General features: G+C 39.7%; 2 protein-coding genes across 5 annotated transcripts in view; both read left to right on the plus strand.

Moving 5' to 3' along the window:
• Window positions 1-18: 18 nt before the first annotated feature.
• On the plus strand, window positions 19-2,030 carry dcps (decapping enzyme, scavenger). The gene is made up of 6 exons (XM_061279939.1): window positions 19-266; window positions 632-782; window positions 859-1,004; window positions 1,075-1,188; window positions 1,339-1,449; window positions 1,510-2,030. Exons 1-6 carry the CDS (start codon window positions 63-65, stop codon window positions 1,774-1,776), a joined length of 993 nt encoding a protein of 330 aa, XP_061135923.1. The 5' UTR covers window positions 19-62; the 3' UTR covers window positions 1,777-2,030.
• Window positions 2,031-6,130: 4,100 nt separating this feature from the next.
• zgc:66433 (uncharacterized protein LOC321250 homolog) overlaps window positions 6,131-12,152 on the plus strand; it is a 39,288-nt gene continuing 33,266 nt past the window's right edge. The window contains exon 1 of one of the 4 annotated variants that reach the window (XM_061275710.1): window positions 6,131-6,251. In XM_061275710.1, the coding sequence (XP_061131694.1) occupies window positions 6,187-6,251 (65 nt within the window). In that variant the 5' untranslated portion in view covers window positions 6,131-6,186. The remainder of the gene's footprint in view (window positions 6,252-12,152) is intronic. The other 3 variants (XM_061275730.1, XM_061275737.1, XM_061275719.1) reach the window with 3 other exon arrangements.

Consider the following 12,152-nt stretch of genomic DNA (forward strand, 5'->3'; position numbering starts at 1 on the left):
GTTCGAAGTGAGCGATCTTTCCGTTATTGACTATCTTTGGTGGTGCGGAAGTAGCGTCAAACATGGCGGACATTTCAACTAACCGTGAAAATAATCCCGAAGCATTCGATGAATTTACTCAAAGAACCAAAAAGACAAAAACAAACCACGGAGATGAGCAAGGAGAGAATGGAAGGGAATCGGGAAAAAATGTCCTGTCAGGTTTTCAAACTACTACCGTGTTGAGTGATTCTGCCAGAGAGAAAACCATCTTCGTCCACGGAAAGGTAGATAATTAAACATCCATCCATTCATTTTCTGTAACATATTTATTTAATTTAATATATAGCTACTGAATTGGAATAGAAAGCGGTCATTCTTAACGTGTGGTTATGGTTTTATTTGTAATCGAACGAGAGTGAGACGTTTTGGCTTTAATTTCTAGTTTTGGTAGTTTACTAGTTACGTGTTTAAGCAGGGTGTTTAAGGGCGAGATTTTAAACAGTTATCTAATTTTTTAAATTTTTGCAATGTAAGACGGGAGATTTTATGACTTAGAGTCAACCTGACGTGGCAACCTGACATCTAGTTGTTTAAGGGGAAAAGTATTCTTTCCTCATATTGATGTTTGGGTTGTTCACTTGATCATCAGCTTGCCGACCAGAATGCTGTAGTCATCCTGGAGAAGACTCCCATCAGAGAAGGTGCTCTGTCTGAAATATTTGCTGCTTCCACCCTGGAGTTAGATATGAGGAATGACATCTACTGCACCTACCGTCTCCGGTCTCCACCTCACCTTAACGGTACTGCTATGACAAATTTATAAATATCTGTGGAGACGAATGACAGCTGAACGACTTTTTGATGTGTGCCTTTTAGAGATGAAGGCGACTGTGGTGTGTCCAGCCACTGAGAAGCATGTGCAGAAATACCAGCGTCAGGAGAGTTTCTTGGTGGAGGAGACAACGGATGACTACCAGTCCATCACTCTTCCCTTCATCCAAAAGCAGAGTTTTAGTGTGCAGGTTCGTGAGCCAGAAAAAGATAACATTTAAATCCAGTGGTGATGTTCTTCACATCACATTCACTCCCTAGTGGGTATACAACATCCTGGAGAAGAAGGCTGAGTCTGAGCGCATAGTGTTTGAAGATCCAGACCCAAAGCTTGGGTTTGTCCTCCTCCCGGATTTCAAATGGGATCAAAAACAGGTGAAACACGCATGATGCATCCTTTATCCAAATGAGTTGGTGTTCATCCATTCCCTCTTCTTTGCAACCCCAGCCAGTGATCCAGACACATTATGAAAAGAATTAGCTGGTTGTGCCACATAATGAGTTGTTGTTGTGTCCTTTTTTCAGACTGATAATTTGTACCTGATTGCCATCACACATCAGAGAAACATCAAAAGTCTGAGGGATCTGACATCAGAGCACATCCCACTCCTTCAAAACATTTTCCAGAAAGGAAAGGTGAGACACCACACCAACTTTATTGATGCACTTCAGCCATCTAATCATGTGGCATTTTAGGAGGCCATCCAGCAGCATTACAGCCTTCCAGGCAGCAAGCTGAGAGTCTACTTGCACTACCAACCATCTTACTACCACCTTCATGTCCACTTCACCAAACTTGGCTACGATGCGCCGGGTTGTGGTGTGGAGCGAGCCCACCTCCTCACAGATGTCATCCAGAACCTTCACTCAGACCCACACTACTACAAAACCAGAACACTCTCGTTCCCCCTCCGGGCAGATGATGGATTGCTCGCTCAGTTTAAGGAAGCCGGGAAGTTATAATGTTCCAGCTGCAGATGGAAAAAGGTGCTTTTGAGTCAATTTTTGTACATTGGTCGTTTGGTTTGATTACGGCGAGACTCCTTCCAAACTCTTGACAGCAGTTGTGATTACATTCTGTTAGTTCATACGTTAGTGTGTAGCTTTTAGCTGAAAACATTTGTTTTAATGTAGGAATTTTAGGGTGGATGGATCATGTGGTACAACCTAAATCATTGAATAAACAAACGGCTTTTGTGCCTGTTTTTTTATACACAGTCTTTGTAGATGTGTATTGTATACATTTATACTGATGCTGATTGCTGGTTATTTTTGGCACACAAATTCAAGCTTCATTCATGTATCTTTCTTTCATATACTGTATGCTCTGAAGATTGGAAATATGTATTCATTGAGAGCAAGTTTAATTACCGTATTTTCCGCACTATTAGGCGCACCTAAAAACTTAGATTTTACTAAAAAAAACACAGTGCGCCTTATAATGCAGAGCGCCTTTTCTTATATATGGATCAATTGATGAATTTGTTGATCCATACTGGTTGTACACAGTGCTCTGCCAAAATGTTTCAGTACGTTTTAGTACGACTAGTAAATTACAAGGTCGCATCACTTCCCAACATTACGGCAACTGTAGTCGGGGGCGTCACCGAATAGCTGATGTACCCGCGAGGCTATTTCATTTCAAAATAGGCTGCTCCGTTAATGTTTCGATTAAGTTTACGGATTGATAAGGAAGAGAAACATAGGTAAGCGGTACCAACGTGTTTAGTCAGTTTCGATCATTTTATCGGAGATCGTTTGAGAAACGCGATTGTTTACACTTTGCTGAGGCTCATGGGAGATTGCGAGCTGAGGCTCATGGGAATTTGCGGAAGGCTAATGCTATAACGATAGCTGCTATACGCACCAGGCTATTTCATGTCAAAATAGGCTGCTCCGTTAATGTTTCGAGTAAATCTACGGATCGATATGGAAGGGAAACATAGGTAAGTAGTACCAATGTGTTAGATCGAACTTTAGTCAGTTCAGATCATTTTATAGGAGATCGTTTGAGAAACGCGATTGTTTACAGAGGGCTCGTTGGTTATTGGCTAGTGGATGCATACCGCAATCCTAGTCAACCTCAGTTTGTTGCAGTATAGCTTCTATTTTATGCGCCTTATAATCCGGTGCGCCTAATAGTGCGGAAAATACAGTATTTTCTTTTCAGAAGTGTCAAAGCAGACTCACTGAAATCTCTCTGATTTTCTTTGTTAAATTACTGACATAAGAGCCACATGTTAAAAAAAATACATATATATATATATATATATATATATAAGTGCCTTGAGAATTTGCGGATTTAAGTAAGAGTCAAAATTTGGGTGTGTATTATACATGGGTACAGGCTTTTTTCCAGCATCGACATGCCATTTTTAGGGTGCGTATTATGCATGAGGGCGTATTATACATGGAAAATTACGGTAATTGCACGTTCTGTACACTAATAGTTGCCCAATAATTATGCACACACAGGTTATCTCCTTAGAAATCCAAAACCTAGATTTTACTTTATGAAATGATCAAATTTAAGTTTATTAAGATTTTGGATTAACTGCAGTCACTGTAGTTGTTCAATGATAAAGTGAATCCTCAAAAGCCTCCTAATAACTGTGCACACGGTGTATTAAGTTATACGGAAGAGGATCCTGTCAACCCCCTCCACCCTCCGTTTTTCTACACTAGCCCTAATCATCTTCCGTCAAGTTATGTTGGATTCAACCAAAGCATAATAAATGCAATTCTGTCTGTCTGCACCTGACATACAAAAAAATGGGCATTTCCCGGGATCAATAAAGTTTCAATTAATCAATAGAATAAATTGAATAAATGCTCACCGACACAGGTGCAACGCAGTGCGAGGGAAATCAAGAACCAGGCGGCGAATGACTGAATCATGTTCGGGATGTGAGGACCCGGTCATGGACCCACAGCTCCTCCCATGTCACCTCCCCCTACTCACGCACGCACGCATGCACGCACACGCTCACACACGCACCACGCCACAAAGGATGCCGAGATGATGCTCTTCGCGCTTTACATGTCCTTATACAAGTTTAGTACACTATGTGCCCTCTCTGCATCCATTGCAGCCTGATCATTCTGGGAGGGGGATCCTCCTATCTGTGGTATCTTCAACCTCTTCTTTCTCAATGGGTATTGTTTGTCGGTCATATGTGAAAATGTGTGTTGCTGTGACAATAAAATTATGTGAATCTTGAAGATTTGAGTCAAGTAAATTGTGCTCCCAATAATCAACACTGGGTGGCAGTGTTTCAGTCCAAATTAATTTAACAGCGCATAGTGCAAATTAATTCAATACAGTCGGTGTATTTTATAATTATTCATTTGATCAACAACAGGAGAATAAAGAAATTGCACGTGAAGGCTGAGAGGCAGGCGGCAAGGTGGGGGCACTGGTTAGCACGTCTGCCTCACAGTTCAGAGGGTGCGGGTTCGATTCCACCTGAGCTGTTCCACCTACCTGTGTGGAGTTTGCATGTTTTCCCCGTGCCCGTGGGGATGCGGATGATTGTTCGTTTCTGTGGGCCCTGTGATTGGCTGGCAACTGGTTCAGAGTGTCTCCCGATGACTGCTGGGCTAGGCTCCAACACCCCAGTGGGGTCAAGTGGTACAGAAGATGGATGGATGGATGGATGGATGGATGGATGGATGGATGGATGGATGGATGGATGGATGGATGGATGGATGGATGGATGGATGACAGGCTGGATGAAAACTTGTGGAATGATATTGATATGATATTGTGAAATAACAACGAAAGACATACAATAACTGGGAATGAGCTGAACATGTTGAAGTTGTAATGAGTAATTAGTCAAAAATGTAGAAATTCCATAAGAAAAATAATGTAATCTCTTGAGGGTGTTGTAATGGAGAAAATGTTTGAAAGTCAGAATTTGTGGTAATCGGTAGGTATGAACTGAAAAGTTTCAAATTAAAACGGTTTGAATCAGTTACAAAATGTAGACATTAGAGGGGGTATTTTAATAGGGGAAAATGGGGAATTTGTCTTATAGTGTATACAGAGCGCTATAATAATGCGTCATATCCCGTCCTTTTAATGTTACGTGGGTGACACCCAGTGTTTAAATATGAAAAGTAAAGTTGAAAACTGGTCAAACAGTCACGAATCCAAATGTTCCTTGAAACTCTCTTATTATTATATTGTCCTTCTCCTACAACTTTGTATTATACGTATACTTAATGAAATCACTGATTAAATTATTAATTTCATATGCATTCTTAAGCAGGAGGAACGGGAATGTTACCCTTTTGAACCCAAATGAAATTCCATTCTGATTTGCCCTGTGAAGAGTATTTTTATACCATTTGATTTCATTCTAATTGGAATACAAGGCTCTATGTCAGTCTGATTGGTGATTATTTTATTTCTAATCCGTATCAGACATTTTCAAACAGGTGCTTCTACGAGGCATATTTCCCCTCGATTTTCTGACATGTTACAAACCAACGCATTAACTTTGTTTGTGCATTTTCTGCACTCCATTTGAAGCCTTGTCCTGTCCTTGAAAAATAAATTGTTAAATAATTGAAAGAAAAATTCTAACAAATTATTTAAGAAAAAATGGTAGTCGTAGCTCAAAACTGAAAATTTTACACCGAAGCCACGTGATCGCGATTGGATCGGTATATCCAGCGAATCACACTCCTGGACAATCGGTATCGGTAGCACAAAATACTGATCGGAACATCCCTAGGAGGGTTATCAGACTTCAGAAAATGATAGATTTCCAACTGAATTTTTTTAAATTTATTTTAAATCAAGCTAAAACAGCCATCCATCATTTTGCCGTACCACTTATTCTTACTATTTTCAGTTTTAAAGTAATTTGCTCTATGACCTGCCTTGTGACGACGTGTGTGCCTTCAATGCCTTTAAGTGTCGCTGTGGACCCCAATGGTCAAGCTGTCAATTGAATTTTTAGAGCGTGTCATCAATTGAATCTTTGGAACACCGTAAATATTTTTTTTAGACTCAGAAACTCACAAGTGCAAAATATAGTGCAATTTGATTGCCATAGCCATACTGCATGCACTAAAGTGACAAAATACAATTTTTGTTGTGCCATGTCCAACCTTTATTTAAAATGTACCTTTGTTACTGACGATTTGGAAATGTTAATTAATCATACCGCGTTCAATATCTTTTCAAGCAGTTTTGGAGAGATAATGTGCTCATACTATAACGTCGTAAATGTACTTAGAAACGTCATTTACTTTTTAGTATTTGCAATTTTCCGAGGTGGCTTTGAACGCATCGTGTTAGAGCCGAGGAAGCTGGGCAGGACTGAGACAAATAATCCAATCATTAGTCCACGAACAGCGCTGATGTCTTGGTTTCACTCCCTGAGAGATGACTTAACTCTGAGGCCGTTTGAGATCCAGGAAACACCGTAAGTGCTTTTTGCTTTCATAAACCTGTATCACACCAACTTTGGCTCATATGTGCGAGAGCAACTTTGACTTTGCTTGTGGCGCAGATGACGAGTTTGTTGGCTGCGGGAGGTAGTGATCGGTGATCGATATATGCGGTCCATAAATTTGTTGAAATTAGTATTTCAGTCTGGGACTGTGCCATTTCGTCCAAAGCCACTTGTGTTTATAATGCTCCTCTGCAGATCATTCATTTTCACTTTTAAGCGTTTTTGTTCTATGAACATTCCCAATTAACAGTGCATGATTTATTTAATGGCTGGTTTGCAGGGTAGTAGTTTAGATTTACTTGGCTCCGTGCGAGATAGAATTCTAATCTGTCAATTTTGTGACGGCATCTTGTCACATAGTTTAATTCTGTTTCTCCATGGCACAACATTAAGAGAGTACGGTGCCCGTGTTTGACAAAGAGACAAATCAAGGGCGCTGCAGATTAACCAGTTATCTTTAACTGCGATGGAACGACTGTAATCCTAAACACATAGGGAGAGATTCTTGTGCACACGCTTGTTGCTTTCTGTGCGTGCGCGTGCACGTGGATATGTGCGTACGTGCATGGGCGTGAACTACACCGTAGAGATCTTGGCCCATATAAGGAAATAAGAATTTAATTCGATCTCCCACTAGTACGCTTTTTCTCCGTATACTAGTACAATTTACCACACTAATAGACGATGACTGGGGTGCACTAGTTAAACGACTTGGACTTACTGTTAACTTTCCCCCATTACTGATTTCCATTTCTGCGTACCAATAGGATGGTACACTGGAGTGGCAAAACTAGTAATTGACATCTGCACACTTCAAGTAGCTACTACTAGTGAAGCTCAAGATGAACTAGTTGGAGTTTATTTCACTATAGTTCTGGTAGCATGTGGTTGTTGACTAGTTTTTCTCCACTTGTAACGTGGAGTCAGTCTTCAGTGTAACCAAATAATTCGACCTGCACTATTGCGCAACTGGTAGACATATTTTTGCTCCTGCTAGCGAGCGAAGCGGTCTCACTTGTAATAACAAAGCCGATGCTTGTAGGTGAACCATTTAGTACACCAGTCGTATGTTTAATGAATTCTTCAATCGCTTATTGTAGGCCCTTCAATTAATTGTGAGATTGAGTATGGCCCAGAGTTCTAAATTGATTTCTGGGCCAGATACCTCACTCAAAAACTGGTCCACATCTCGATTGCCAGAGTCAAGACAGTGCCCGCTTTGCCACTCTTGGGTCATGTTCTGTTCACATGCCTTATGGCAGTGCCGACTGAATGCCATCTGTGCCAGCTTCATGCCAAATATGGGCCAAATGTATTTGCTATGTGGGATGTGTTTAACTATTTTGGCTAGGTTATGTCCATTTAAGCTTCAGAGCTGGTAATCTAACTGATAGGCTTGGTGTGCAAAAGTACGTGTGTGTGTTTGGATGTTTGTGCGTGTGTGGGTGTTTGTTTGTGCCCGCACGTGCCACTCTCAGGAATCCTGATTAGAGAAGCCTGATCAGGTCATCCCTCACTAGGTCATCAGACAAACCATGTGAGAGTGTGTACAAAGATGTCATGTTCAGTTCTCTATCGTGATAGTACTTCAGTAGACAATCCAATGCTTGTGGTAACTCACTGTGACAGGTACACCATGTCGCCATGGAAAAGCTAATTAGTTTCACCATTGATTGTCCCTCCATGATCACACGGTTAGAGCTGCGCACACATACAATAATTGTTTTTTGAAACAAAAGGCATCTGTTTATACAAAGCAATTTAGCAACACATGAGACATGAGTCATAGGCCTCAGATGGACGATCAATGTAAATCAATTTACAAAGTTTGTGTGTATATTTGGTAGCTGTGCCACACAGTGGGATGATTTTAAAAATATAACCCAATATATATAGTTTGGTGTCACATACAGTATTTATGAATGAAATGCGCCACGTTTAAGACCAACCGGCAACCAACATGAAGCTCATGGGCATCAGGCCCTCTATTGGTTTGTGGTGGTATTGCAAGGCGTCCGGAAAATTGGAAATGGAAAATAATTTTAAAACCTTTTTAAAAATGAAATTGATTTATTGTATAGACTTGATTTATTTTCTAGCTACTTTTGTGGATCATTTACTCATCCGAATTATGTCAAATGTTGCTGAGATTCCCAAGATAGACATAGAGATGCAAATAAATAGTCTCTATAGGTCTAGCTTCCTTTGGTGGGAAATAAAATAATATTTCGCCAAAACAGTGGTCCCTGAGTTGCTTCTCGGTTATAATGGTGGTCACTTGGACCATGACAGAAAAAAATATATAATTTAGTTCCAGGTAACAATTTATACAGATACATTTGATTTTATGTAGATTTTAATCCAAAAATGGCAATCATTAAAAAAAGGAACAAGAAGAAAAAACTAATTGTACTCATCAGATAATTCAACTTCACATGGGACCTCAAAGCCAGGAATGTAAAGTTGTCAAGTATTTTTTTGTTGTTGTTTTTTTTACACGAGCATCATACAAACCCTTTTAAGGGGAAAGTATGTTGGTAAATTTTGCGTAACAACAGTGCTGTGAACGGTTAGTCTACAAATGTTAGTCAAAAAAGATTTTTGTTGAGCTACATGAACGTGATCCAAATTATAGAAATCCTAATGGAGAAGATGTCGAATTCCACCGCATGCATAGACACAAACACGCGTACACACACCATCTTGATGTAGAATTAATGAAGATTGTTGTGGTTTTAGCACAGCATAAATCTCAGCTTGGGATGGCGAAGAAGAAAAAGATGCTCTTAGGTAGGGGAGTGTTTTCTATGTGAAAACAGACTCGCACAGCATGGAGGGTGGCAAACTGAGGGCAGGAGTATGATTATAGGGTTATTTACATTACAGCAACGAGCTACACCAAAAATCAGTGAGTGTTTGACTAAGCGAGAGAGAGAGAGAGAGAAGATGGCTTCCAGATGTGAAGTGGAATTCAGGGCGCCAGAGAGCAGCGACGGCGGCGGCGACTCCTCCGCACATGAAGAAGATACAGAATGAGATCTGGAGAGAGGATGGTTGGAGAGAAGCCACACAGTAAATAAGGAAGAGATGATGTCAAAAATGCAGCATGGAAAATCTTCCATGGAAGCTTTCTAACAAAGCTGTTGCAAAAGATTTACTCCAAAATTTACCTAGTTGGGTCGGTCAGGCAAGGCCAAACTGAATGCCACAGCTTCCAGATTTGCATACATGAGTCATTTAAATAATAATAATATAAATATATAATATAAATAATGATATTAATTTGTCAATAATGTCAGGCCAGCGTATATCCACACAGACCTCCACATTGACATAATTATTCCCGGCAACAATCTGCTCAGTGTGACACTGGCAATCAATAAGAATAGAAACAAAAAATAGTTTGCCTCATAGCTCCAGGTTCCATGGTTTGAATGTCAGCCTTTGTAAATTTAGCATGTTTTCCCTGTACTTGTGTGACATTGCTGTACTGTGTGGTTGCTCTCAGAGGGATGTTATGATCGCTCAAATGTTTCATTATTCTACATGCTGAACAACAAATTGATTTGCTTTTGCAGTGCACAAAATAAATAAATAAATAAATATAGCAAACCAGATATGGACCTTTGACTTGACACCTCTGCTCTCGAAACTATCCATAGGTGTGAGCGCGAGTATGAAGAGTTGGTTGCAGTTGGCCGGTGACCTGTCTGATGTGTTCCTTGTCCCACCAAGCTCACCCGCGTCTCTCTAAGGACAAGCAGTAATATGGATACATGGGAAATGACAAATAATACATTTGATAAAGTTTGAACGTGTATGATAAACAAATAGATTTGGAAGGACATTCAATACATGAGGGATTGAGACAGCTGAGTATTGTCAAAGCGCACACACACACACACACACACACACACATTTTCAGGATGGTAACTTTAGTGTACAGTGTAGTATTATAAATTGCATTTTTGCAATTCATCAAGTGTACAGTTGAAAGCAGCGCATCCCTCTACGACAAATACAATGATAAACATAAAGCTTCCCTGAAACTCTCTCTAAGTCAGGCCTACAGGAGCCTAATTTCAACTTTGTTCATTAATGCTTTAATAAATCATGAGAAGAAATCCAAAGTGGGGAATTCCAATACTTCTAACTGGTGGTCTCTGCAAAACAGGGCTTCTTACAGAAGATGAGATGAAGGTCTTAATAGTTTGACAGCAAGACTTGCCTTGTTGAAAAAGTCCAAGGAGACAAAGTGGGTGTTCTCCAGGCTCATTCAGGAAATACCAATATCTGTGTTTTTTTTCTTCTTCCAAGGGAAACTCACTTGACCCACGGTCTTCTTGGCTGTGTAAACACATAGTCACATAATTGATAAATATGTATCCTCACACTTATTTTGGGAGGGACAAGCCCTTCTGCTCTTGGTTGAGCTTTGACACTTGCACATTAAAGACTTTCAATTCACGTGTTTTTTAAACACTCTGAGAACATCCTCATCTGATGATCCTACACATTTTTTTTTTTCCATAGGATCGGAGTGTTTCTTTCAGACTACTCATTCTGTGGAAGTTTTATATATAAGCAGCATTTAGCAAAAGAGCATCACATTTCCCTCACAAACCAGCTTGGGACTTGTGAGACTTTATGGCATTATGGCATGGGCTGCAGCCTTAGTGGTGCAGGAAGTATTACATCGATTTTCTTAATGGAAATACTGTCAATATCTCCCACTTAACATGGCGCAGAGTTTCACCAATGTAGCTCAAATATGTGTACAAAGACAAAAATAAATATGATCCACAGCCATTTTATCTACACTAGATAGACACAATCACAGTTTGTTCCATGGTTATGGTTAGCCGTTTATATTTAGATTTTTTTCCCCCTATTTTGTACGACTTAAGATGTGGATTTGACCCAAATTCCTCTTGGTTGGAGACTCCACTGGCATTGACTTGTTACTGTGGAAGTTTTGGTTTTATTCACTCAGTTATGTAAGAACGTGATTTTGGCGGCTGTTATTCCAAGTTTAATCAAGTAAAACTACAAAGTTAAAACTTTTGAGGGCACTAAATGACTACTAATGGCACCAGTCTGTCTTTGGTGTGTTGCTGTGTTTAACCTGCGCATTATTGTGCACTCCATTTTCTGGCAGCCAAGCGCTAACAACACACACTGTGACCTACTTTCCTTCTTTTAAGTAACTGAAGCCAGGCTTGAATGTGGTTTACATTTTATTTGAAATATTTTGGGACAAAAAAGCATGTGTTGTTTCAGTTAGAGATCGCATGTATGTACAGTTGGTTATTAGACGAGGAAGAGGTCTTCTTTTTACGTGGTGCCCCTCTGGTATGGTATAAGGTTCCATCTGGAGTCAATCAAGTCAGAAAAAAACATCCAAGACACAGCCAAAGCAGTGTAAAATGTGTAAAACATTTTTCAGACATTGTGTGAATACACAACTGCAAACTATTACACACTACTTTTCACCATTTAAACGTTTAATTTAATTACCGTATTTTCCAGATTACAAGCCGCTACTTTTTGCACGAGCTTCGAACCCTGCAGCTCATTGTCCAGTGCGACTTATGTCTGATTTTTTTCATGATTTTGATGATATTGTATAATTTGTGCGTATTCTTTTACATATGGAATTGAATGTTAAAACACGTGCGTTTTATAATCCAGTTCGGTTTATATATGAACAAAACAGGATTATCCCCAAATTTTAGCTGGTGCGGTTTATATTCAGGTGCATTTTATAGTCTAGAAATTATGGTAGATTTTTTTTTTTAACTCTAATAATGAATACATTTAAAGGGGCTTTCTAGGTTGATGATTACGCAAGAATGTTTGCATAAAATAATG

This window comes from Syngnathus typhle, linkage group LG1 (assembly GCF_033458585.1).
Source record: "Syngnathus typhle isolate RoL2023-S1 ecotype Sweden linkage group LG1, RoL_Styp_1.0, whole genome shotgun sequence".
In the NCBI taxonomy this organism is placed as follows: Eukaryota; Metazoa; Chordata; class Actinopteri; order Syngnathiformes; family Syngnathidae; genus Syngnathus; species Syngnathus typhle.